This window comes from Pteronotus mesoamericanus, unplaced genomic scaffold, assembly GCF_021234165.1.
Source record: "Pteronotus mesoamericanus isolate MK-2021 breed Mesoamerican mustached bat unplaced genomic scaffold, CSHL_Meso_final scaffold_167, whole genome shotgun sequence".
Taxonomy (NCBI): Eukaryota; Metazoa; Chordata; class Mammalia; order Chiroptera; family Mormoopidae; genus Pteronotus; species Pteronotus mesoamericanus.
The window spans coordinates 11,958,923-11,985,836 of record NW_026555308.1 but is presented as its reverse complement, the minus strand read 5'-3'; the positions used below and the strand labels follow the sequence as shown (position 1 = coordinate 11,985,836).

Here is a 26,914-nt window from a genome sequence, read left to right as displayed (position 1 = left end):
CTGTGAATCCCCTGAAATATTACCTAAAAATTTTTTTCCCATGGGTTTCATTGTGTTAGAAAGTGGATCTCTAACCCCAAAATTGAACATCAGTATTAGACAATTTGATGGTTGCATTTGACTTTGTTAGGGATTTTTGTTTATACATTAGAGTCTGTCTATGACATGTTTATTGAAAGTTTACTTTGAACATAACAGGAAAAGGGCCATTGTCCTTTGACCAGCTCCTTTTTTAAAAAAATATTATCCTTGAAACTTACTGTGTGGATTCCGGATCACACTTCTTGACTAATACAAACTACCATGCCAAACTACAGAGTTATCCATTTCAGGTCTCCCTTGTCTGTGCCCATATAACCTAAAAAACCTTTAAGTCAGGAAGTAAACATATTTGGAAGAAAGATTTGACTGTGTGGTAATGAGCTGTCTGTATTATGTGGTGCACGACATTTCAGAAAATGCCTGCCCTAAAAAAAATTATTTTGAAATCAGGTACATACTTGTGTGTTTAGGAGCAAAGAGCAACATTTAGGAGCAACATTTAGCAGCTGAAATATTGTGGAATAGGCTAGGCTTACTATAAAGTCTTCATCATAATAACACTTATTTCATATTTAATAAAACTTATTAAATTACAGCTTTATAGTTGCTTTTAAAATACTTAAGGTTTTAGTTGTCATTTTCTCATTTACTAATGTCATGTTTTCTTCCTCTTCTTTAGGTATCCCAAAGGCATTCACGTTGAGACTTTAGAAACTGAAAAGGTAACCTCAAGAGTTATCTAGGGCTAACAAACACATGCAAGGATTCGTTGATATGTTGAAAGTCAGAGTTCACTTCTTGGCCCTGCTGTTTAGGAGCTGGGTGACCTTGGTCAGGTCATTTAACCTTTCTAAGCCTCATTTTCCTCATTTGTACATTGTTGGGGGAGCATGATAATGATGATTTGTACCTATAGTCAAGGCTTTGTAAACTTGAAAGGATGCAAATGTTAGTATGTGTTCTAATTATAGCAGAAAGTTGTGATATGCATGAAAAAAATGGCTTCCATATATGTGGGAAAAGAAAATTAAATTTTAGAACTTAGGGCATGCCCTGGCTGGCTGGGTTGATTCCCAGTCAGGGCACATGCCTGGGTTGTGGCCCAGGCCCCCAGTCCCTAGTTGGGGGTGGGTATGCAAGAGACAACTATTCGATGTATCTCTTGCAGATTGATATCTCTCTTCCTTTTTTTCCCCTCCATTCCCTGCTCTCTAAAGATAAATAATTAAGTGTAAAAAAAATAAAAAGCATCTTAAAAAAAGAGAATTTAGGGCATAAGCATCTGCATCTGTATTGTCACATATTTCCAACGTGCACTGATAGAACCATGATGGATAATGATGGGCTGATTGTGGGTTTTGGCAAAATTTTAGGATTTAGAACTTAGTTGTTGCTTTAGATGTCAAACTGTATGAGATAAAGTGAATTAACAAACAACCTTGCTAGAAGATAAATCTCAAACTTTAACGTAGGAGGTTTTATGGTTGCTTAATTGATTAAAAATGCAGTATATGAGGAAGAAGCCACTAATTATCTGACAAATACCAGGAAATCTAGGATTTTTTCCCTTGTATTAATGAAATAATAAGTAGAAATTTTATTTTAAAGCCAACCGCTTAGAAACTCGTGTTCAGATGCAATGTGATTTTTTAGTGTTCACTGTGGGAAAGTGTCTTATTCTCACAGTCGGTTGATACTTTTAACTGACATCTGTTGGGTTGGATTAATAAACCATGGGAAAGTGTCATTGGAAACACAGAGGCAGAATTTTGGTTTGTAATGCATGAATTCAATTTTTGGTGGCTTTTCCATATCCTTTTAGTGTATTTAGTCCATGAAAGACTGAGATGATAAAAATGATAGCTTCTCAGGGTAGCAGAATTCTGAATTTTTTGGGTCAAGTTGCTTCTAGAAAATTATATGTGGGCTTTATGTCTTTTAGAAAGAGCGATACATAGTTATCAGTAAAGTAGATGAAGAAGAACGTAAAAGAAGAGAGCAACAGAAACATGCTAAAGAACAGGTAATTGAGTTATGTTCATTTTCTTTGGGAGAGCAATGGCAACATAGTACCTTTTTCTATATTTGTGTATCATGTGATGAAATCAACTTAATGATTAGTTTCTACCATAATAAAGTTGGATTGGTGGGAAAATCTAGAATAGAACAAGGGGAACTCAAGTTTAAGTATTTAGACATAGACAACAAAGTAAACATGGTTGACCAGTCTTCCCATATATGAAGCAGTCTTGAAAAAAGTATTCTTGATTATCATTCAGATTATGTGCCACTGATCTTCATTGCCTGTTAACTAATATCTCTATGTCTGATTTCAAGCAAATTACTAGTTTTCTTAAGTTTAAAACATATGATTTTATAACTGAACAAAAACAGAGGTTTCTCTGCCTGTTGCCACAAAAGCCAAACTTGTGAGGCCGTTGCTGGTATAAAAGGAGAGAGGTTTTATTCTGGTGCTGCACAATGTGGCAGAATGGCGGACTGTGTTTCAAGGACTATCTCCTCTTTCTACTGTGGAAAAAGTCCCACCATCTTCAGCAAGGCCAAGACAAAAGCCAGTGTCCAAAGTTCCTACTGTGTTTTATTTTATTTTTCTTAAGCATCGCGTTTTAGTTTTTGGAGAAGATAATAGGAGGTAGAGGAAGAAATACAGGGTCCCACCAGAGTCTCCGAAGTGTATGAGACTGTGTAAGAGTGTACGTGGCTTCCCTGAGGCCTGGCAAGCTTGTCCTAGAAGATTCCATGAGGAGGGCTGTGGGATCCAACTCTCTCAGTCCTCTCTTTTTGGTGATGATAATTGTAGGGAAAGAAGTGGACATGCATGCTGATTTTATGGGCTGTCTTTGGGATCTTAACAGCCTTTCTATACTGAGCATCTTAGAATCCACATCATTTACAGCTAGGACTTGGTCCCCTTCCTGAAGTGCCTGGACCAAGAGTCAGGGATCATCTTGGAAATGAAGATGGGTAGCCCTTCCTCCTCAGGACATGTTAAATGCCACCTGAGCTCGGGGGGGCTTTTTCAGTGTGATGATTCAGGGCAGAAACTTGGTTACCTCATTGTAGTCTGTGTGGTATATCCTCTTAACAGAATGGAAATTAGGGCTCTGAATTTCCAGAATTCTGTGATGTGAATGGACTCTGGCAGGAGGATTCCATAAGACGCTTCCAATGGGCCCAGTTGCTCAGAATCCAACTTCTGAGTTCCCTGGCTATAACAAAGGCTAAGATTCATTCTCCATGGGGCTTTATAACCCTGCTATGTTACATTTCATGTATCATCTCATGCCCATGGGGAAAAATCCACTGTTCAAGAGAGCAGATGGTTCCTATTTCATGAGAAGGAATCCATGTTGGGGAATTCTCATAGGCAGAAAAACCACTGGGTAGTCACAGGGAACCTGGCTGTCCATCTCTGGCAAGGCCCTACCAATAGGCCTCAGCCAGCTCAGGTTCCACTCACTGCCAATTTCCCCACTCCATTTAAAAGTACAGTCCTTTGGCGCCTGTGGGTACCTGCTAAGCAGTCTTAGTCCTTATCCAGGTAGCGTAGCTTTTTCCTGGCTGCTGTCCATTTCAGGCTCCCTCCTGGAACCTGCCTACCGAAACTGCATGGTCATGGGCTATGTGGTTGCTAGGGCCACATGGTCACGTACTCTGAGAGAGCATGATGAACACATGGGTGAGAGCATCATCAGGTTGGCAAGGGAGAGCTCCTTTGTTCCCCTAGAATTGTATTAGCTTGGGATTGACCAAGTGCTTTCTCAAAATGACCAGTCAACTTCCCAAGGCTAGACTGACAGGCCTCTTTGGTCAAGTACCTGCTCCCATGCCATTTTGACTTATGTGGTGCATGTGCCTGCCTTCCCCTGGTCCCACCTCCAATCAGGTATTGGAGAGTGGGAGGAGGACTTTTTAAAAATCTAATTATCTTGCCAGCTTTTTGCACTTAAGCCCTCTTCACTGATATTTCTAACTTTCTGTGTGCTCAGTATAAGAACCTCCCCCTGCCACCATCTTGGCCAATGAGGGAGACTCCCCGGTGCTCTATTTTATGGTAACAGTTTGACAGATTAGGATGACATGGACATGTTAGCTCGTCGTCGTCTTGGTTGCTATCTGGAGAATGGATTTGAGTAAGACTAGAGGCAGGGAGACCAATTAAGCTGTGGGGTAACATAGCTAAGAGATATCAGTGACCTGGAATAGGATAGTTAGTAGCAGTCTAGGTGAAATCCGGAGATATTTACAAGGTAGACTCATTGGAATTTGTCATTGGATGTGGGTGGTGAAAGAGGAAGAGAGAAGAAGGAAGATGCTCAAGCCTGAGATTTGAGCAGCGAGGAAGACTGATGTCAGTTCACTTTGACAGGGTGATATTGGTGGGGGTGGGAGGCCAGATGGAGTAGGGTTTGTGTATGGGTGGATGTTAAGCTCACACACATATATATATAAGGCAGGGCTGCATCAACTGATTAAAACCAGTAAAGACACAATAAGGCATTGTTAGATTTAGACAGTGTGTTTCTTAGAGAAGGTATATCTGCCAAAGGTGCCAGCTGCATGAGGTCCTTGTTCCCACACACCAAAAAGACAACATTAAGATAAAAGGAGCCATATAACTGCGATGTGAGTTGTGGATACCTTATTATTGGGGAGTCAGCTTTATCTAGACTGCTGCTAAATGCTTTTATATGCTGTAGCTCTATTCTGACAAGGGTGGGAGGGTGAGGTGGAAAGTCCCATGCCTTACCAAAATTTGGGAACAGTGAGAAACTATCTCAGGACAGTCTCCCAGGGGTAGAGAAGGAGACAAGCCCCTACCTCCCATCCTCTCCTGGGGTGTTTTCACCAAGATGCAGGTTAACTGCAGCAGCTCAAGCCTTTGCCTGTGTAGCCTATTTGGATATGTGCAAGGTCACCAGGGCACCATAATGGAGCTTCCCTCCTATAGTGTAAAAGAGGTTATGTTCTGTTTCTGATCTGATGAAGTTTTAGATGTCTTTGGGACATCTAACAGCAGGTGTCTTGTAGGTAGAGTTACCATTCTGGAGCATAGGAGAGAGGTGAGGGCTAGACTTGGTTGTCATTGGCAGAGCGATGAAGACTGAGTTAGAGCACCTACAGTGTGCATGAGGAATGAGAATAGGACTTATTGTAGGATTCTGAAGACCACCAGCAATTTAAATGATTGACAGAAGTTGAAAAATGTGTCAGGAGATTATAGTGACACAGTAGCTGAGAGAAGAAGAGTATTCGAAGACGGGGATGTCAACAGTATCCTCCGATACTCTAGAGAAGGGGTAAAGGCTGAGATGTGATTTAGTCTTGGGAGTTTTCATTTCTAAAATATTCTTTAAAATTTTCAAAGTTTTAATTTTGTTGCCCTGGCTGGTATGGCTCAATGGACTGAGCACCAACCTGCGAGCCAACAGGTCGCTGGTTCGATTCCCTGTTAGGTTGCATACCTGGGTTGCAGGCCAGATCCCCAGTAGGTCACATACCTGGGAGGTAGCCACATATTGATGTTTCTGTCCCCCTCTGTCTCCCTCCATTCCCCTCTCTCTAGAAATAAATAAATGAAAAAATTAAAAAAAGTTTAATTGTGTTAAAATACACACAAAATTTACCATCTCAACTATTCTTAGGTGTACAGTTTCCTAAGTGTTAAGGACATTTAGATTGTTAATGCAACTATCAGCACCATCCATCTCCAGAAGCCTTTTCATCCCGCAGAACTGAAGCTGTACCCATTAAAACAATTCCCCATTACTCCTTCCCCTTAGCCGCAGGTAGTCACTCTTCTACTTTCTGTCTCTGGATTTCACAGTACCTCACAAAAGAAGAATCATATAGTATTTGGTTTCTTGTTACTGTCGTAATTCACTTAACATCGAGTCCTCAAGGTTCACCCATACTATAGTGTGTGTCAGAATTCCTTTCCTTTTTAGGCGAAATAATATCCCATTGTATAGATATACTACATTTTCTTTATCTATCTGTCAGCGGACACTTGGGTTGCTTCAACCTTTTTGTTTTTGTGAATACTACTATAGACATAGGTGTACAAGTCTCTTTGAGTTCTTGCTTTTAGTTCTTTTGGGTGTGTACCCAGAAGTAGAATTGCTGGATCAAATGGAAGTTCTTAGGTTAATTTTTAGAGGAACTGCTATACTGTTTTTCATAGCAACTGCACTACTTTACATTCCCCCAACAGGTCACAAGTGTTCGAATTTTTCCACATCCTTACTAATAGTAGTTAACCTTAGGAGTAGTTCAAAGAGGCGAACAATTTCAGTGAGGGTGGCACCAGAGGGCAGGAGGGTGCAACTACCTCAGAGTTAAACTGGAGCTAGTTAGTGGAGAGAAGTTTCTTAAAGTTTAGCTGTGAAGAGGCAAGGAGAAGGAACGGTAAGTAGTTGCATAGAGCTTAGAGTTATGGAAGAGGTTTCAATATAGGAGAGAAATTGAGCCTCTTTAAACACTGTTAGAAAGGAAGTAGGAAAGAAGAAACTGAGTAGGGATGAGACTCAGAGTGCTGCACTGTAAAAACTATAAAAATGCTTTTGACAAAAATAGCAAGAATTATGGGAATGCTGTTTTTGGTCAGCTAACTGCTGGTTGGGTTTCCTAAGAATTAGGTGCAGTATTGAATTTGGCCAGCAGGTGGCAGGTTTTAGAAGTACGTTTTTAAGATGGCTTGATAGACTGAAATTGCAAGTGATGTGAAGTGATGGTGCTGTGATTTTGGTAACTAGTGAATAATTTGCCACTTGCTCATTCCACTTTCTAAAACAGAAAAAGGGAATATTATAAATCATTTCAGATGCATTTGTTTGGGATAATATGTGCAAAGCACGTGAAACTAAAGCTTTAAACTCATTGTAAAATTTCAGTGCCTTTTTTTTTTGGTCTAGATTTTAACCCATTCAAATATAGTAGTATATGTACATGAATTTTTTTTTTTAATTAGGAAGAACTGAATGATGCTGTGGGATTTTCTAGAGTCATTCATGCCATTGCTAATTCGGTAAGTGAACCAGACCTTTGTTTTTAACTAGATTCCAGAACATAATATTAAGGTGAAGTGCCTAGTTATCATTGCAAATTAATCATTTGGTTACATTTAGGATGTTTACTTGGTACAGAGGAAGAAGTTAGAGCTTCATTAAGGTAGATTATTGTTATGCTTGGTGTGATATCATAATTGCTGTCACCATTTTTTTTAATCCAAACCATTTCTTCAGAAAATTTCTTTTATAAAATGCATAGGATTAGTATACTCTGAGCTCCTTATACAGCTACATGAAACGAATATTTATTATTTTCAAAACCAGTATGAAGTAGGATAAGAAAATAAGGAATATGGGGAGAAACAGTCATGTTTGAAGGTGTTTTTTTCCTTAATGAGAAGAATCTAGAGGATAAAGATAGTTGCCTGTGTTGAATTCTTCTGCGTAACTGTAATGGAATCTTATATCTGGTAGCCATTTTATTAATTGAAGTTTTAAAACTGTGTTTCTCGCTGTGTAAGTATGCTAAAGGGTTCTGTAATATATATGGTAGACATTTTTTCTTGTTTTCTAAGTCTTTTTGGAAAAGAGACATTCACATCTTGCATGGATAAATTGGGTCATGCTGCTGGTGGTTTTGTGAATTACACATCCAAGTCAGGTTTCTTGCTCTGATGCTAGATTGCATTTCTTTCTTTGAGTAATTGGCCTGTGGAGAAGGAATCTTTTTCTCAGAGGAGGACTTGTTGTGTCCCTTAGATGCTGAGCTTTGCATCGGGAAGCTTTAAGGCTATAGAGACTCTCAAGAGTTCCGTGGCTTTCTCGCCACAAGGTGTAGATTTGTCAAAACAGGCATACCATTGTCCTCAATTGGGGATAAACAGAAATTACAGAGCCTTTTAAAAGAAGAGGGCCGGCTCACCAGGAGCTCCTTTTCTAAAGTAGCAGGATAATCAGAATGGAATAATACATTGGATGAGCTTGGAGTGAAACAAAAATGTGAATCTCTTCACAAGTGGCTAAGATCACAGGTATCTAGAAAAGCAGAGTTTCTAGTCACATTTGCTTACATTATACACACTTAGCCCACAGACTTCCGAGAAATAGTTGGCTTGGCTGAGACTGGCCCTAAAATACAGGGATGTGGGACATCAGTTGGCTTTGAGCACTCTTGTAGCTATCACAATAGTTTAGTTAGCTGGCATATTTGTTCACCTTACACAAATTTACATACCTTAGCTTGCTGTGCTTCTGTTTTCCTCTCTTTTGTCTTCTACAGAATAATTCATAGTATGTTGCTGACCTTTGGTAGTTTACATCATAAATCATTATGGAAAACCCTATTTATTAGTGATGCAGATGTTTAAAATTTAAGTCACATACCTTAAAAATGCTGACATTTTAAGTTAAGCTTTATAAAGCTCGTGAATAGTAATTACTCTTAAACATTTATGTCACACCAAATTCTTTTCCTGTTGCTCTTAGTAGTAAATCTGTAGTTTTTATAGTTTTTTTATAGTTTTAAAAACTTTTTATGTTTACTGATACTTTACTCACAGCAAGGTTGCAGAAGTAGTACAGTTTCCATATATTTCTCACCTAACTACTCCCATTGTCAACATCTTACATAGTCATGCAGTTATCAGAACCAGGAAAGTAACATTGGCACAATATTATGAATTCAACTGTAGACCTTACTTGAATTTCACCAGTTTTTCCACTACTTTTTCTGTTTAAGATTTCATCTAGGACCCCACATTGCATTTACTTACTACTTCTTAGTCTTCTGCAGTCTGTAACAGCCTCTCCTTGTCTTTTATAACCTTGATATTTTAAAACAGTATTGATAGCATTTTGTCAGGTGTCCCTCAGTTTGGATTTGTCTGATCTTTTCTTGTGATTGGACTGAGGAAATACAGTTTATGCAAAAATACCTTAGAAATAATGGTTTATAATGTTGACCTTGTTCACTTGCTTAAGGTGCTGTCTGCTAGATTTGTACACTGTGAAGTTACTACTTTTGCCTTTGTGGTTAATAAATATCTTGGGGTAGATACTTAAGACTATGAAAATCTCTTTTTTCTCAAACTGTTGTCCACTAATACAGCATCTGTCAGGGGATCTTACATGCGGCCATTGTTTCTCTGATGTTGCAATGGCAAGTTTGTATTTCCCTCTTTCTATATTTGTTCTTGGAATTCTTTTATAAGGAAGAGCTGTCCCTTCTCCCATGTTTTTTTTTTTAACCATTTAAAAACTGTGTATGCGTATGGACTGAGGGAAATATATTTATCCTAGAAATTATAATGTAATATTTTTATTGTTTATTTTGTTGCTCTACTTATACCACCTTTGGCTATTAGAGCTTCATCAGGTTGACTCCTGTGTCCTTTGAAGAACCCCTGTCCTTTTTTGAGCGCTTTATTATTTTCTGGTATCACAAAATGTTTCAGACGAATCTTGTATTTTCCCTGCCTCAGCTCTGAATCAGTGACTTCTCCAAGGAGCCCTGGTTCCTTTCACTGGAAAGTGGTGTTCAGAAACCAAGACTTGTCACTAGGTTACCACTATTGTGGTTTTACTACTTCCAGTCCCCCTCACTGGATAAAACTAAGAATTGATACACATATCTGCCTGTCATACATATGAAACCATGCTTTTGCACTGATACCTCAGATTCCAATCTAGTACCCCAGGGTTTATTTTTAGCCTAGTCTTCTTATTTTTCAAGAGTGGGAAATCCAGTTCTTATCTGCATTATATATGTTTGGTTAAATCTGGTACACACAGAAAGTGTTTCGAAATTACTACGCTATCTTGTGAGAAGTGTGTTCACTGACTAGGCTACAGCACTCATGTGAAGGTCTTTTTGTCTTTAGCTTGACAACATGTAGTCATGATACTGTTTTTGAACTTCTTTGCCCAGCTTTCTTCAGTGTGGTTATGGTATTCATTTACATAACAGTTAGGTTCTATTAGTGTTTGTATTCTATTTTGGGTTTCTTCCACATCTTTTCTATAATATCAATGCATATTTGATATTTTAGCATTGAATAGGTATTCAGAATGTACACAGACACTAAGCCAAAAGGACAGTTGTGTATTAGCTTTGGGAAATTTTACATAAAATTACTTATTTCAAAGAATTATGTTTAGCCCTGTGAGTCAAGGAGTGTCACTCTGAAGGTCCACTGTGACATAATAAAAAGCTCCACTGCAGTGAACGGATGCTTTATGTTAAAATGGTGCCACCTGGCTAGCTAAATCAAAGTAGTTGTTTCATTTTGGTAGTTTAATTTTTTTATCAAAATGGAGTAAATTTATTGCACATAAACTGTATTTCAGTTGGTTGAAAAGCAATGATTTTATTGGAAATGGTACTTAAGAACATGCCCCATGAATTTTGACATAAATGATAAAATGAAAATTCATTATGTTTAGTGTAGTGGGAAAGTTATTTTTATCTTTTAGCATAGTTATGAATGCAGTCCTAAAATAGATATATCAAAATTTACTACTCCTGACTCTTGTTGGTGGAAAGATTAAAAATCAGAGAACGAGATCAATTAAATCAAAATCATTTGGAGCTTTTATTTTACATTCTGTATTTGACACCCCAAAACTGAAAAAGAATGAAGCTAACCATAATTTGCTTATTTGCATATATTTATAATATTTTTTATTGTGGTAAAGTAAGTTTAGTAGAAAAGCCTCATGGATTTTCACTCTCAAATTCCACTACTGTAATTTTGTACCTGGCAGTCTTTTCCCTAACTTTGATTTTCTTCAGGGAAAACTTGTTATTGGACACAATATGCTCTTGGATGTTATGCACACAGTTCATCAGTTCTGCTGCCCTCTGCCTGAGGTAAGTGACTTGTCAGCCTCTGTCTAGAATTCATGAATCTTTATTACTGAGAAAGTGTTGTTTATCTGAGTGTCGTTTCCTTGTATACAGCATGTTCCCAGAGAGATAATCTCATGCACTTGGTTGTACACTTTTGAAGGATGTATATACGGGCCATTTTAAGGGATCCTCAGTTAATCTACCGTGTTCAGAGCAAGATTAAACATTTATTTTCTCTAAATGTCATTGGTTTGCTCAGTTAGTGCTGGGTAGGGGTTCCTCGGCCACAGGTGCGGGTTGTCTGGTTTGCTCCTACTAATGTTAGACATAGCAGGGCCATTGAAGGTAAGTGGTGCTTTAGGTCAACTGAACTGGATCAGCTCCTGCAAAGTTATTTCCTCTTCCTAGGCTCCTTTCCTTAGATTTTCGATTGACCTTGGTGTTTTTTCATTCTCGGAGCCAGGTTTTCTCAGTGCATGAAAGCTTGAGCTTCTTTGGCTCCTTGGGAAATGAAAGCATGAGCTTCTTTGGCTCCTCGGGAAAAGAGCTGCATTTGTTTGTTCCTCTCTGCCCCCTAACTGCACATGGTTCATCTCACTTGTCCTCCTATATCTTCTGCTTTCTTCCACTGTTTTCTGTTGTTTAGTGGTCTCTCTCACTTTCGTAACTTCAGCTGAAGACACCAACATTAGTCCACTCAGAACCAGGTACATAGTTTTCATGCTGGACTCCACATGTCTCCACCTGGAGAGCCTTTGGATTAAATGGTGTTTAAAATTTACATGTTGTAAAGAATATATGTAACTTATTCTACCTTTATTTCCTTATTATTGCCTCAAAACCATTTTCTTCTACTGATTCCTTTACTATAAATGATACCAAGACTATTTTTAACATAGGTTTTGACTCTTCCTTCCTCCTCCAGATCTGGTCAGTTCCAAAATCCTGACAATTTTTATCTCCCTGCTGTCTGTTACATTTAGCTTCTCTTTATTTCAGTTGTAAGTGAGCTATTTTTCATCTTGAGTTTAGCAAACTTCAGGCAGGATTCCTTGTCTCACTTTTAACCTTCAGCCCATCCTTTAAATCATAGGTTGGCAAACTTTTTCTGTAAAGGCAAAATGGTAAATATTTTGGGTTTTCCAGGCTGTGCTGCCTCTGTCATAACTCTCAACACTGCTGCTGTGTAGCCTGAAAACTACCATAGAATGCGTAAGGACATAGGTGTGTCTTTGTTTTAATGAAACTTTATTTAAAAAATAGGTGACAAACCAGATTTGGCTTGCAGTTCATAGTTTTCCAGCCCCTGCTTTAAATTGCCACTAGATTAATCTTTTCTTCCTTCTGGATTGAGAGATACGTGCTTTGGAGTTTGGTCTTATTTATACATGTGTAAAGCCTCAGTTACTTTTCATTCCTTAGGGGACATTGGTCCATCTGCATCTTGATTACTTTCCTTTGGAAAAGTCCAACAGAGCCCACCCATGGATACAGCAGCCCTGTTGCTCCCCTTGTCCTGTTTCTTCAACCTTAAGCTTGTCACTACTTTTCATGACAATTGTATCACTCTCTGGGACTCAAAGGCTTCATACTTGTGAGTCTCAGGACAAACATGATTGATGTGAGTTTGCATTGTATAGATCTAAAGATCTAATGTTTATCTTAGATTAACTACTTTTTATTGGCCAAACATACCAGAGTAGCAGCTTTTCTTGCGACTCAGAACTTTAAAGCAATGAAGTTATCAGTACAGAAAGAGGGAAGTATGTTTATAGGTGTTTGGACACCAAGCAGAGCTTGGCATGTAGAGAGGCATTGAATATTTTTTTTTGACATTTAAAAAAATTTTTTTAAATCATGTTGATTCTATTGCAGTTGTCTCAGTTTTTCCCCCTTTGCCCTCCTCCACCCATCCCACCGTCTTCCCCCCCTTGCCTCACTCCCACAGTTAATTCCCACACTGTTGTCCATGTCCATGGGTCATTCATACATGTTCTCTGTCTAGTCCCTTCCCCTTCTCTCTACCATTGACCCCCTTCCCCACCCACTCTGGTCACTTTCAGTCTGCTCCATGTTCCCATGCCTGTGGTTTATTTTGTTCATTAGTTTATTTTGTTGAATAGATTCCACTTACAGGTGAGATCATATGATATTTGTCTTTTACCCACTGGCTTATTTCACTTAGCATAATATTCTCTAGTCTCATCCATGTTGTTGCAAAAGGTAGGAAAAGAGATTTCCTTCTCTCCTTTTTTTAAAAAAATGCAGATTGATTTTATTTATTTTTTAAATGTTGGAATCCATTATAAAAATATTAAAAAATGTAAAAGCATTATAAAGTCTCAGCAATTAAAAAACATGACACCAGCACAGAAATAATCAAGTAGATCAGTGAAATAAAATGAGCATTCTAGAAATAAACATATATATCTGTTTAACAATGTAATATATGATTACATTGGTATTTCCAGTCAATGGGGAAAATAAGGCTTATTCATCAAATAAAGTGCATGGACCACTGTTACTTGAAAAAACACAAACATAGAGCCCTATTTCACACATTATACAAGAAATATTCAGGTGAGCTAAAAATCAATATGTAAAATCTAAGGAGTTTTAGGAGAAAATACAAAATAATATTTTCCTTACCCTGAAATAAAATATTCAACCCCAGAAGCTATAAAATAAAATATTGACAATATGACTATATTAAACATTTAAGACTAAACAGTAATATACATACAAAAAAGGTTAGAGGACAAGTAATAGAATAGGAAAGTATTTGCAACACATCTAAAAAAGCGTTAAGTTTTTTTGTTTTTTGTTTTAGGGAAAAAATTCTACAAACATTTAATCAAAAAATGGGTAAAGAATACCAAAAAGTCATGTAAAGCTTTTTAAAAAATAATAGAAATAGGCAAGAAATCTACAAAAACAGGTTTAGTTTCAACAAATAATAAAGTAATAATGAAAATAACACATCACTGTCGTGATCAGATTAATAAGTATTAAAAAATACTGGTAATACCAAGTATTGGCAACTGTGAAAGGAACTGGGTATTCACAGATTCTTTTTCTTCATCTTCTTAAAGCAGTCCCTTTAGCATATCTTGCAATGCTGGTTTGGTGGAAGTGTATTCTTTTAGCCTTCTTTTGTCTGGGAAACTCCTTATTTCGCCTTCCATTTTAATTGAGAGCTTGGCTGGGTAGAGCAGTCTTGGTTGCAGGCCTTTGCTTTTCAACTTGGAATATTTCTTGCCATTCCCTTCTGGCTTGTAGTGTTTCTGTTGAGAAGTCAGCTGCTAGCCGATTTGGGGCTCCCTTATATGTTACTGCCTGTTTCTTCCTTGCTGCCTTTAGATTCTCTGGTTGTCTTTGATACTTGCTATTTTAATGATGATGTGTCTTGAAGTGGGCCTCTTTGGATTTTTCTTGAATGGGATCCTCTGGGCTTCCTGGACTTGTGTGACTTTTTCTCTCCTCCAGTTAGGGAAGTTTTCCATCGTTACTTTTTCAAACACTTTCTCTATACCTTGTTCCTCTTCTTCTCCTTCTGGTATCCCTATTATATGGATATTATTTCATTTCAGGTTGACCTGCATTTCCCTAAATGCCTCTTCATTCATTTTGAGTCTTTTTTCATTTTCTTGCTCTCCCTTGGAGCTTTTTTCTGCCTTTTTCAGCTCACTAATTTGATCCTCTGTTTCATCTCGCCTGCTTTTGTTTCCTTCTCCGGTGTTCTTCAATTCAGATATTGTGTTCTTCATTTCCCCTTGTCTCTTATTGATAGTTTCTGTGTCCTTTTTCGTGCTGATATAGTTTACAGTAAGTTCCTCGTAGTTTCCCTGTAGTTTTTTGTAATTCTCTCTGAGCTCACTGAGCTTCCTTAGAACCATTGTTTGGAACTCAATATCTGATAGTTTACTTGCCTCTATTTCATTTAGTTATTTTTCTGGAGATTCCTACTTTCCCTTCAATTCAGGGGTGTTTCTTTGTCTTCCCATTATTTGTGAGACTCTTCTTTTTTGCTTCTGCTTCTTAAATTGATGTGTCTTGATTTCCTGACTTTATGGTGTGAACTTCTATGGTAGGAGACCACTGTTTTTTTCTTTCTGGATCTTTCTCTGACGATGTCAGGTGTTGTCCCTGCCTGACCTTAGGCAGTATTTTTAGACTTCCGGAAATCTACGGTGGCTGTCTCCTTCCGTTGTTAATTTAGTCACTCTGCACTGCGCAAACAGAGGCACCACAGGGCAGGGCAGCGTACGCCTCTGAGGGTGGGGTTATTGGGTCCTCTCATGCTACTGCTGCTCAGTGGAGTGGTCTGCCTGAGCTAGATGGCTGCTGCTGTATGGGGGAGGAGTCAGCAACAGGATCCCCTGGCTACTCTCTCCATTCTCTCCCCAAAGCCTCCATCCCCAGTGTCTCCTCAGGAATCTCTAGCCCACTCTGCCCCCACCTCTGCTGGAGACCAGGGTAAGTGGCTGCAAATAAAAATTTATGCATTGGCCCTTTAAAAGCCTCTTTGCGTTTCCACCTGCCTGTATTTGGCAGAGAGCATCCCTGCCGCTTTTCGCAGCTGACTGTTTTCTGTGTACTTTTTGGGCTCTGGTGCTGTAGGGTGGAGATCCCTGCTTATGGTTTAGACCTTTCTCTTCTCTGGGTCTAAACATGTGCATTGTATCTAAAGATCTATACAGTGGGTCCTCTCACTGGGATCCAAATGGCCATTTCAATTTCCCTCTGGTGCTGCCGCCTGTGGGCACACCAGACCTTCTCGAGTCTCTTCCGCATTCCTTACCATTTAGGTTGTGCTAATGCTGATTCTTCTGTCTGTCTCAGGTTATAAGGCTCTTCTCTCACTATTGTTCAGTTGTTTGTTCCAGTTGATTTCTCCACAGTTTAGTTGTTATTCCAGATTGGTCCTGGGGGGAGGTCAGTGTGACTTCCATTCGCTTCTCTGCCATCTTGATTTCTTTCAGGAGACACTGAGTATTGATTTAACAAATGACTATCTTCCCCACTGTGCCAGTTTTAGAATCTTACGATGTATGACTGTTCACATCACTGATTTGTTCAAAATTCTGAACTAATCCCACATTTTTTTTTTTTAATAGAGTTGATTTTGTATACAGTTAACTTGGCATATCAAGTTTTCTATGATCTGGCCCAGCTGTCTTGTGTAGTCTTGATTACTTGTTACTCTCCCTATTCCCTGTCAGACTGGCTTCTTTGTTCCCTGGGAAGTGCTTTGTGTTTTTGTGTGTGTGTGGCTTTGGAATATAATTTCTTCTACCTTGAATTTTCTCAGGCCTTTCTAAATGCTTGCTGTGTACAACTTTACCTGTCTTAGCAAGGTCCAGTTTATGCCTCCTCCAGGAAGTTTTCCCTGACTGTTGCCTTGCCCGAGAAGCAATCTTTCCTTCTGACCTCCCACAGAACTGTGTACCTGTTATGGTGCATGAATTTTTCTTTACAGCGTATCCTCTTTCTCCTTCTAGGTGATAAGTTCCTTGGACAAGGAGTGTAGTCTTGTTACTGTCTCTGTTTAAATGCCTAATATAGCACTTTGTAGGTAAACACTTAATAAATGTTACCTTGAATGAAACTAGTTTTGAATCAAATTCTAGTAGAAAGAGCACTTCATTTGTTGCAGAGTAGGAGGTGGTTTAGGATAAGTGGTTTTATCCCTTCCTTTATTACTAAGTAATAAACCTGAGTAAGTTACTTAACTTCTTTGTGTTCTATCATTGTCAGAGGGAGAAAATGGTTTTCTTCTATCTATTTTTGGAAGCAGTGATATAAATGAAAAAATAAGTATAAAATGGTAGGACTTTTATAAAGTCTGGTGCCAAAATATGCATTTAAAAGTATACTTAAGATTCCCTATTTTGGAGCTACCTTTTAAGGGAGATTCTCTTAAGAATCTTCATGATACTTCTACATGGGCTTTTTTATAGAAGGCACTGGTCTAGACCTCTGCTATTGCTGGCCCTGAAAGTAGCCATAATTCTAATTTTTTCTTGCCTGTGAAGCTTTGTGATGGTATTGAGAGATTACAAACAGTCCTTACTGCATTTTTGTTTGAGTTAGCATTGAAACAGCTTGTTCATGTATTGTTCATTAATTTAATGATAGCCATTGAAAAGCTGGCAAATTTTGCAAAGTAGCTAAATACAGTCTGTGTTTACAGGCTTGAAGAGCTATTGGAAATGGCAGTTTCTTATGAAGCATGAGTAACACTGAAGATAAATGTAGTTACAAAGGGTCAGGAGTATGACTGTTAGTCTAGTGTGGCAATTATGTATGTAAGTGAGTTAATTCAAGTTAGAGTGATCTCATTTCAGCTTTAGACTTCCTGATCAAAATAAACCTGGGAAACGAATTGTCTAATTTAGGCACTTGCTATTAGTGCCACTTTAGGAATTTTCAGCTTTAGACTTCCTGATCAAAATAAACTTGGGAAATGAATTGTCTAATTTAGGCACTTGCTATTAGTGCCACTTTAGTCAAAACAGGAATCATGTGTATATTGGAAAGTGTGTGTTTCAGTGGTCATTTTAACTAACATTTCAAAGGTCTTCCTAATAAAAGTATGACCTAGTTTACAGTATCCCATTTCCTGTATAAACCATTTATTTAAATAATTTTCCTAATCCCACTATAATGATGAATTTGTGTAATAGAATTATTACTGAAAGTTTTCTACATACAATAAAAACCTTTTCCCCCTCCTATTTCAGCCATAAAATACTTAAATTTTTCTGTTTTGGTTATGCAGAGGTTTTATACTAGGTCATGTGATTTCCAGTCAGTGAGGAAATTGTGAAGATTTTAAAAAAGTTATTGACTAGAAATGGGCCTGGCAGTTTAGCTTTAAAGGGCCTGTGTGAGGTATAGTAGTTAGAGAAGAAACCTATGGATCTAGAAATGTTTATGTATGTTTTTAATACTGTGAGTGTCTTAGTAAAATTCTAACAGTTATTCTCTTGTTTTTTAGGACTTAAATGAATTTAAGGAGATGACAACATGTGTTTTTCCCAGGTAAGCTTCTTTTCAGGATTTGTATTTCATTTAAAATAGTTGTTATGGCATGTATAATACAAATAGGTATATAGTAATTTATTGAAACCATTATTAGATCATGATTATAATCCAGTTCACATAAGCTGGGAAATGATTTAATAGCTTCAAGTTTGTGATGGTTTGCTTTTATAATTGATGATTGGTCTTATTATTCATTAATAACATATTCTGAACTGAGAGTGAAAATAGCAACTCCTTTTCTCTCATCCCATGTCTTGGTATCTAAAGAGCTGGTGAAGTGTTTTTGAGCTGGCTCTCATCTTTCCTTTATGTTGGATGTACCTTGTCACAGTGAAGTGTGCAGTTGAGAGTATTCAGTTGAATATCAGATATAGTTGAATGTATATAGTTGGATATAGGTGAATATATAGTTGGGTATAGTTGAATGTATGTTTGAATATTGTTGAAATGTCGAGTTGAGAGTATTCTGTAGTCAGAAACTGTCTAGCTAGAAATTTTTTTCCTCATCTTTTAAGTCTTACCCATTAATGTTTTCCACAGTTAATATTGCGTGTTAGTTCTAATATGTCACATGTCACAGTACTGATCACATATCAGCCATGTGGAGCTTACAGAGCAAGCCTTTGCATTTGAGGGCCTGTTTGAAGAGGGACAGGCATGGTATTGGAGTGTTTGATCTTGTAGCCAGGATGTTTCTGTCCTGTTATCTAGTCTTCACATTTATGTGAAAAGAAACAATTTTCATATTATTATATCCCTATTTTAGTATTCTGATCTCTGAAACAGAGTAGTAAGAAATGACTGCATAGCATGAACCTACCAAATGCAGAGTTTGATCCTCCAAGAATTCATAGCATACAAACCTGGGTAGTGGTAATAGATGGTAATGGGTTGGCAATGTTAGACCTGTGGCAGTATTTGAACCATGTAAAAACACATGAGGATATTTGACTTCTCCTTGAGATTGGTGTAGCCCACATCTTCTCAGGGTACAGACAAATCCAGAACTTGTGCTCTGCATACGGGAGTGTGGACTCTCTTACAGCCTCTTGATGAAGTTACTTATAGGGGACCAAGTTCCTAGTCTAACCAGAGATGCCAGTGCTAATGTGATTCATTCTCCTGTCCACTTTTAAGACAATAGCCTATTCATTGGAGTAAAATATATTTTGAACATTGATATACATTTTGTTTACCTTACTAAAAATTCTTTTGTTTTTAGACTCTTGGATACTAAGTTGATGGCCAGCACACAACCTTTTAAGGTATTTTAAAAATTTGAATGATTAATGATAAGCTGTATTTGAAATTTTCAGAATTGCTACTAAGAACTTGGGAATTCTGGTCTGTTTAAATGTCATTTTCAAATCCATCCAAAAAAAGAGAGAGAGAAGAGCCAGAAAGAAAAAAAAGGAAACTGGAAAAAGACTAGAAACATGTAAATCAAAATGTGAATAGTGGTTGTCTTTGGGTGGTGGAATTTTTTCTTTTCTCCTTTTTTCTTTTTGAATGTAAATTTTTAACATTAAAATATATATTTTTGAATAGGTTATGCATATACACCTTTTTTAATTTTCCTTATTTTATATATTTTCCAATCAAAATTCAAATAAAGGTATAATCACTTGTAACTTTGTGAAGTGACTTTATACAGCTGAGTGAAATGAATGTGACCACAGTAAAAGAACATGTATAGCTTTTTAGCCCAAGGTCTGTAGACATTTAGCACATTTGTATAAATCTTTGATATGGCCAAAACTTCAATATGGTAAAAATTAAACTTGCCTGTTCTCTTTCACATTGACTAAATGATGACTCCTGTGTTTCTTTAAAGAACACAAGGGGGCAGCATCTCTTTAATATATGTTGCACTGAGATGATGAAGACTAGTAATTCTCTGCTTACTGGTTTGCAGGATATTATTAACAATACATCCCTTGCAGAATTGGAAAAGCGATTAAAAGAGACACCTTTCAACCCTCCTAAAGTTGGTAAGAATACAAAATATAAAATGAAAGTTCCAAACTCTCTGTGATGATTATATATTGATGTATATTATGGAAGAAAGGTGAAACTGAGCTAGAAACTACATTGCACATTTATAGATTTTGGCTAAATTAACTTGCTTATGCCCTGTGTTGAATTTGTGTTTTCTGAATAAAAATGTTCTTCTAACCTTACATGTACTTATGTGCATAGAATTGAGTAGTCTGTTCATTGAGAAGTTTAGCAACTGAACCTTCAGGGCTTTTATTTCCTAATGCTTGGAATTCTCTCAAAACTTGATGTGTTCTTCCTTTGGTGTGTGGTTGAAGCTGAGACAAAGAGTTGGTGATTAACTGCCAGGGCTAGAATGAAAACAGACTTTTTGTTTCAGAAAAGCCCGTGGGTTACAGATAAGAAAGGAGAGTCCTCTCTACCCCTTCCTCTTTCTGAGGTGTCTTTGGAGTGCAATAGCAGCAGGGAGGGAAATTAGGAGAAGGGAGGACGCATGTTTCTTGGGGTAGAGTTGTTTTGCCATGCCTGGCTGGGGCAGCTACCCAGGTATTTGGTGAACCTCCCAGGGGTTACTTCCTTGGTTCCTGTTTGCTTGATTGTGCTGCTGATACTGTAATTGGCCTTCCATTAGTTGTAGCCTGCACAATTCTGAAGACATTGATAATAGGACTAAGGGTTCATAAATTTACAATGGTAGGTACTAAAGTAGCCAAGAATACAGTTACTTGCTTCCCTTTCTGGGTAATAGTCCAAAAAAGGACATAAGAAAACGGGTGGAGTGGGGGAAGAAAACCTGACCTTTTCCATAACAATATAATAGAATTAATTGATTTTGGAAATTTGTGTTTCAGCTGGTGGTAGAGGCTATACCTTAGCTGGCTGTCATGTTATAAGATTTTTTTTTTTAAAGCTTAAAGTCTTAATATTTAATGCTTATGGAGGTTAAATAATTCTTGCTTACAGAGCATTGTATTGATGTAAAAACAAAGCCTTTTCATTGATAATTTCTCTTCACGTTTTGGATTCTGTTGCAACATTTTTTCTTTTATTATGAACTCTAGATTTTTTTTTAAATTTTATTTTTAGACAGAGGGGAAGGGAGGGAGAAAGAGAGGGAGAGGAACATCAATGTGAGAGAGAAACATCAGTAGATTGCCTCTTGCACACCCTGACTGGGGACTAAACTCACAACCCAGGCATGTGCCCTGCTCAGGAATTGAATTGGCGACCTTTCACTTTGTGAGATGAAGCCCAACTAGTTGGGCAATCCTGGCCAGCGCTGTTGCAACCTTTTTGATATTTATTTCCTGAATGATTCTGGGAAATAATTATGAGTTATACTTTTATCTTATTATTTCCATGTAATATTTGGTATCTGGTAGAAAATTTACTCTAAAGCAAGTAGGTCACTCTTCTCAGACGTTACCCTCTCAGCATCTGTGTATATCCATGTGACAAAAGAATCATGTTATAAAATAGTTTCCTATGAAGTGGCCCCATGTTCTGATCTGCTTTTGGAGTTAGTTGAACTTTCATCTTTAGAACTGTAAGCTTGTCTTCAACATAGTAGAAGACAATATTGAATTGAACTACCAATATTGATTGGAGTGTTGCTTTTGGGAGGATTATCTGGGGAATTAATAGATAATAAAAAATGAGTGTTTGCCTTGTACCAAGCACTATGCAAGAACTTTATTTACATTAGCTCTTTTGATCCGCACCTAATAAAATGGTGAGGTATGATTATTGTCTTCTTTTTACCAAAATTGAGGACCAGAGGTGCCCAGGATCATATTGCAAATAAGTGGTGAGCAGAGGTTCACACTTAAACACAGTGGAACTCCAGAGTCCATGCTTAATCATTACTACAAAATCCCTATTGTATCCTGATGCTGCCATTATCCATAGTGGAAGACACTTGTCTTTGTGACCTTAGAGAACAATCAGAAGAGAAATCATTGTCATAAAGCGAGATCAGCATGGCTGTAAATAGCATCCACCAGTGTGCAGTGGGGAGGCCTGCCACTCCCTTTGATAACATAACTGAGACATTGCTCTAGTCTAGACAAAAGCCCTCATTTTCAGTGACTCAGTTATTTCATATTGTAAGGGCTTGTGTGGAGAGAATTAAGAAATAGCTTTTTTTAATTTATAGATTCAGTGCAATTCCTATCAAAATACCAATGGTGTGTTTCACAGAACTAGAACAAATAATTCAAAAATTTGTATGGAACCACAAAAGACCTCAAACAGTCACAGCAATCTTGAGAAAGAAGAACAAATTTGGAGGTATCACACTATTGGATATCAAAGTGTACTACAAAGCTTTTAGTAATCCTAACAACATGGTACTGGCATAAAAACAGATACATACATCAAAGGAACAGAATAGGGAGCCCAGAAATAAACCCACACCTTTATAGTCAATTTATATTTGACAAAGGAGGCAAGAACATCAAATAGGGTAAAGGCAGTCTATTTAATAACTGGTGTTGGGAAAATTGGCCAGATCCAAGTGAGGAAATGAAAGTAGACCACCACCTTAAACCATATACAAGAGTAAACTCAAGATAGATTAAATACCTAAGTGTAAGACTCAAAACCATGGAACTCCTACGAGAAAACATAGACAGTAAACTCTCAAACATTTCTCATGGCAATATCCTTTCTGACATACCTCCTCAGGCAAGGGAAACAAACAAACAAACTGTTGGGACTACATCAAACTAAAATGTTTTTGCACAGCAAAGGAAGTTAGTGATACATCTGATAAAGGGTTAATACCCAAAGTTTATATAGAACTCACATTTCAACACCAAAAAAAACACAATCCAATTAGAAACTGGTCAGAGGACCTGAATAGACACTTTTCCAAAGAGGACATACTGATGGCCAGTAGACATATGAAATGATACTCGACATCACTAATCATCAGAGAAAAGTCAAATTAAATCCACAATGAGATACTGCTTTACACGTGTCAAAATTGCTGTCATCAGTAAATCAAACAAGTGTTCGTAAGGACGTGGAGAAAAAGGAACCCTCATGCACTGTTGATGGGAATGCAGATTGGCGCAGGCACTATGGAAAACAATGTGGAGTATTCTCAAAAAATTAAAAATGGAACTATCTTCTGACCCAGTGATTCACTTTTGTGTATATACATCCAAAGAAACCAAAACACTAATTCAAAAGGATATATGCACCTCTGTGATCATCAGAAATGTTATTTAGTAATAACCAAGATATGGAAGCAACCCAAGTGCCCACCAGTAGTTGAGTGGATAAAAAAGCTGTGGCACATACATGTGATGGAATATTCCTCCACCATAAAAAACAGTGAAACCTTACCATTTGTGACAGCACAGATGGACCTAGGAGGTATTGTGCTAAGTGAAATAGGTCCACCAGAGAAAGACAAATAACCACATGATTTCACTTATACATGGATGCTAAAAAGTTAAACAAACAAAACAGAAACAGACTCGTAGATGTGGAGACCAGACTGATGGTTGCCAGAGAGGTGGGGCATTGGGGGACTGAATAAAAAGGGTGAAGGGATTAAGAACTACAAATTGGTAGTTAAAAAATAGTCATGGGGATTTAAAGGACAACATAAGGAATAGTCAACTATATTGTAATAACTATATAAGGTGCTAGGTGGATTACTGGCAATATCAGGGGGAGCATTTTGGAAAGTATGTGTTTGTCTAAGCACTTTACTATACACCTGAATCTAATACAAAATACTATGAATGTGAACTGTAATAGAAAAATAAAATTTCGGGTGCTCGCTTCGGCAGCACATACACTAAAATTGGAACAATACAGAGAAGATTAGCATGGCCCCTGCACAAGGATGACACACAAATTTGTGAAGTGTTTTATCTTTTTTTCATGGATTGGAAGAATTAATATCATCAAAATGCCCATACTACCCAAAGCAATTTATAGATTCAACGCAATCCCTATTAAAATACCAATGATGTATTTCACAGAAATAGAACAGACATTTCAAAAACTTATATGGAACCATAAAGGCCCCCGAATAGCTGCAGCAATTTTGAGAAAGAAAAACAAAGTATGAGGGATCACAATACCGGACATCAAACTATATTACAAAGACACTATACTCAAAACAATCTGGTACTGGCGCAAGAACAGACCCATAGACCAGTGGAACAGAATAGGAAGCCCAGAAATAAGCCCAGGTCTATGTGGGCAACTAATAATAGACAAACGGGGCAGAAGCATAAAATGGAGTAATAATAGCCTCTTCAACAAATGCTGCTGGGAGAACTGGACAGCTACATGCAAAAAATGTATGTGGCACATACATGTGATGGAATATTCCTCCACCATAAAAAACAGTGAAACCTTACCATTTGTGACAGCACAGATGGACCTAGGAGGTATTGTGCTAAGTGAAATAGGTCCACCAGAGAAAGACAAATAACCACATGATTTCACTTATACATGGATGCTAAAAAGTTAAACAGACAAAACAGAAACAGACTCATAGATGTGGAGACCAGACTGATGAAATCTGATCATCAGCTGACACCATACACAAAAATAAACTCAAGATGGATAAAAGACTTAAATATAAGTTGCAACTCCATAAAAGCCGTAGAGGAGAACATTGGCAGGAAACTCTCAGATATCCCATGCAGCAATTTTTTCACCGATATGTCTCCTAAAGCAAGGGACATAAAGGAAATAATAAACAAGTGGGATCTCATCAAAATAAGAAGCTTCTGCATGGCTAAGGAAAACATCAGCAAAATGAAAAGGGAGCCAACCGTATGGGAAAATATATTTGTTAATGATACCTCAGATAGCAGTTTGATCTCCAAGATATATAAAGAACTCACATGACTCCACTCCAAGAGGACAAATGACCCAATCAAAAAATGAGCAAAGGACCTGGGCAGATGCTTTTCCAAGGAAGAGATACAGAGGGCCCAGAGACATTTGAAAGGATGCTTGGCATCACTGGCCATCAGAGAAATTCAGATCTAAACCACAATGAGATACCACCTCATACCGGTCAGAATGGCCATCATAAACAGATCAACAAACAACAGGTGCTGGGGAGGCGGTGGAGAAAAGGGAACACTAGTACCCTGTTGGTGGGAATGCAGACTGGTGCAGCCACTGTGGAAAGTAGTGTGGAATTTCCTCAAAAAGCTGAAAATGGAACTCCCTTTTGATCCAGTGATTCCCCAGCTGGGACTATACCCTAAGAATCCCAAAACACCAATTCAAAAGAACCTATGCACTCCAATGTTCATAGCAGCATAATTTACAATAGCCAAGTGTTGGAAGCAACCTAAATGCCCATCAGTAGATGATTGGATCAAAAAATTAAGGTACATTTACACAATGAAATACTATGCAGTAGAAAGAAAAAAAGAACTACTGCACTTCGCAACAGCATGGATGGAACTGGAGAGCATTATGCTAAGAAAAGTAAGCCAGGGGGCGAAAGACAAATACCATATGATCTCACCTATAAGTGGAACCTAACCAACAAAACAAAGATGCAAGGAAAATAAGACCAGCAACACTGAAAGAAAAAAGAAACCAACAGAGACAAGAGGGAAGGAGGGAGGGGTGGGTGGGGGAAAAGGAAGGGAAGGGGCAAGTCAAGGAACATAGCAAGGACCCATGGACAAAGCCAGTGTGGGGAAGGATTGAGGGAGGGAGAGGGGGGAGGGGGGCAGGGGGAAGTGGTGGGGGGGAAGGCGGAGACAAATGTATTTGAAAAAATAAATTAATTAAAAAATAAAATTTTAGGACTTATGGTCAAGATGGCAACATAGGTAGACATGGCTTGCCTCCTCACACAACCATATCAAAATTACAACTAAAATATAGAACAGCCATCACTCAGAACCATAAGGAATCCAGTTGGATGGAAGTCTGACACTTATGGAATTAAAGAATCCACTTCCATTCAGTTTGGGAGGAAGGGTGGAGATGTGGAATGGACTGATCCCACACCCGCATGAGGTGGATAAAAATTTGGGAGGGAGATCTCAGAAGTGAGGAGTCTTAGCCCGACACCAGGCCCCCAGCCCAGGATTCACGTACCAGGAAGATAAGTCCCCATAACTTCTGGCTGCAAAAACCAGCAGGGATTGAGTCGGCGGAAGAAACTTCTGGAGTCACAGGCAGTTCCTCTTAAAGAACCCGCACATAGACTCACGTACTCAGACTCACTCCCTCTGAGCTCCAGCACCAGGGTAGCAGCTTGAAAGTCATCAGTGGCATATAGGAAGAATTGAAGTGTCTGACATCAAGGCGAGAGCTGGCGGACAGCTTTTCTCCCATACAAAAAGGTGGGCAGAGTCCATTGTCCAGTTTCTGACCTGCCTCCCCCAACCCCCTCACAGAGCCACAGAGCTGGCAGGCGGGCCCCATATCTGAGACTCCATCAACCTTGCTAACACTGTTTGCGCCACCCTGGAGATGCCCTGAGATTCTGACCCACCCAACTTATGGGCCCACCTAAGCTGTTAACAGGAACTTCTCCTTATGAATGGCTAGTCTAGGCTAGTGCTTCACAATGGCTTAAGTCCTCTTAGGCAAGCAACAGTTGGACTCAGTGAGTCCCCAGCCCCTGTACCTCTTGCTTAGTGGCCCCAGGCCCAGCACTAGCAGCAGCCAGCCTAGGTTCACAGCTTGGCTTCACCTAGGAACCTCCAAATCCAGCAGAAGCAGCAGTCATCTCATTGCTTTGTAGTTCATGTAGGTGGGACTGGGCAGAACACAAGTAGGAGCTGACCCTGACCTGTACCACCTGGAAAACTCCATAGCCTACGTACCCAGTGGACAGCTACAGACCACATTGGAGCACCACAACCCTGTCCATGCACAGAAGATCCTCCACAGAGGGTGGAGGTTGGTGGTCAGTAGACACAGCCAGTCCTTGTAGCTAAAGGCC

General features: G+C 38.5%; 1 protein-coding gene, 1 non-coding gene and 1 pseudogene across 4 annotated transcripts in view; 2 read left to right on the top strand and 1 right to left on the bottom strand.

Annotated features, from left to right (window-relative positions):
* The window catches only part of PARN (poly(A)-specific ribonuclease), a 173,095-nt gene that overhangs the window by 23,387 nt on the left and 122,794 nt on the right, over positions 1-26,914 (top strand). For all 3 annotated transcript variants that reach the window (XM_054589602.1, XM_054589603.1, XM_054589604.1), the window contains exons 10-16: positions 722-764; positions 1,985-2,065; positions 7,034-7,090; positions 10,864-10,941; positions 17,921-17,964; positions 19,190-19,232; positions 19,883-19,958. In XM_054589602.1, coding sequence (XP_054445577.1) covers positions 722-764; positions 1,985-2,065; positions 7,034-7,090; positions 10,864-10,941; positions 17,921-17,964; positions 19,190-19,232; positions 19,883-19,958 — 422 coding nt within the window. The remainder of the gene's footprint in view (positions 1-721; positions 765-1,984; positions 2,066-7,033; positions 7,091-10,863; positions 10,942-17,920; positions 17,965-19,189; positions 19,233-19,882; positions 19,959-26,914) is intronic.
* On the bottom strand, positions 2,791-3,476 carry LOC129083260 (PDZ domain-containing protein 11-like; annotated as a pseudogene).
* Positions 23,753-23,859, top strand: LOC129083973 (U6 spliceosomal RNA). Its single transcript, XR_008530538.1, has one exon. It is a non-coding gene; the product is annotated as a U6 spliceosomal RNA (small nuclear RNA).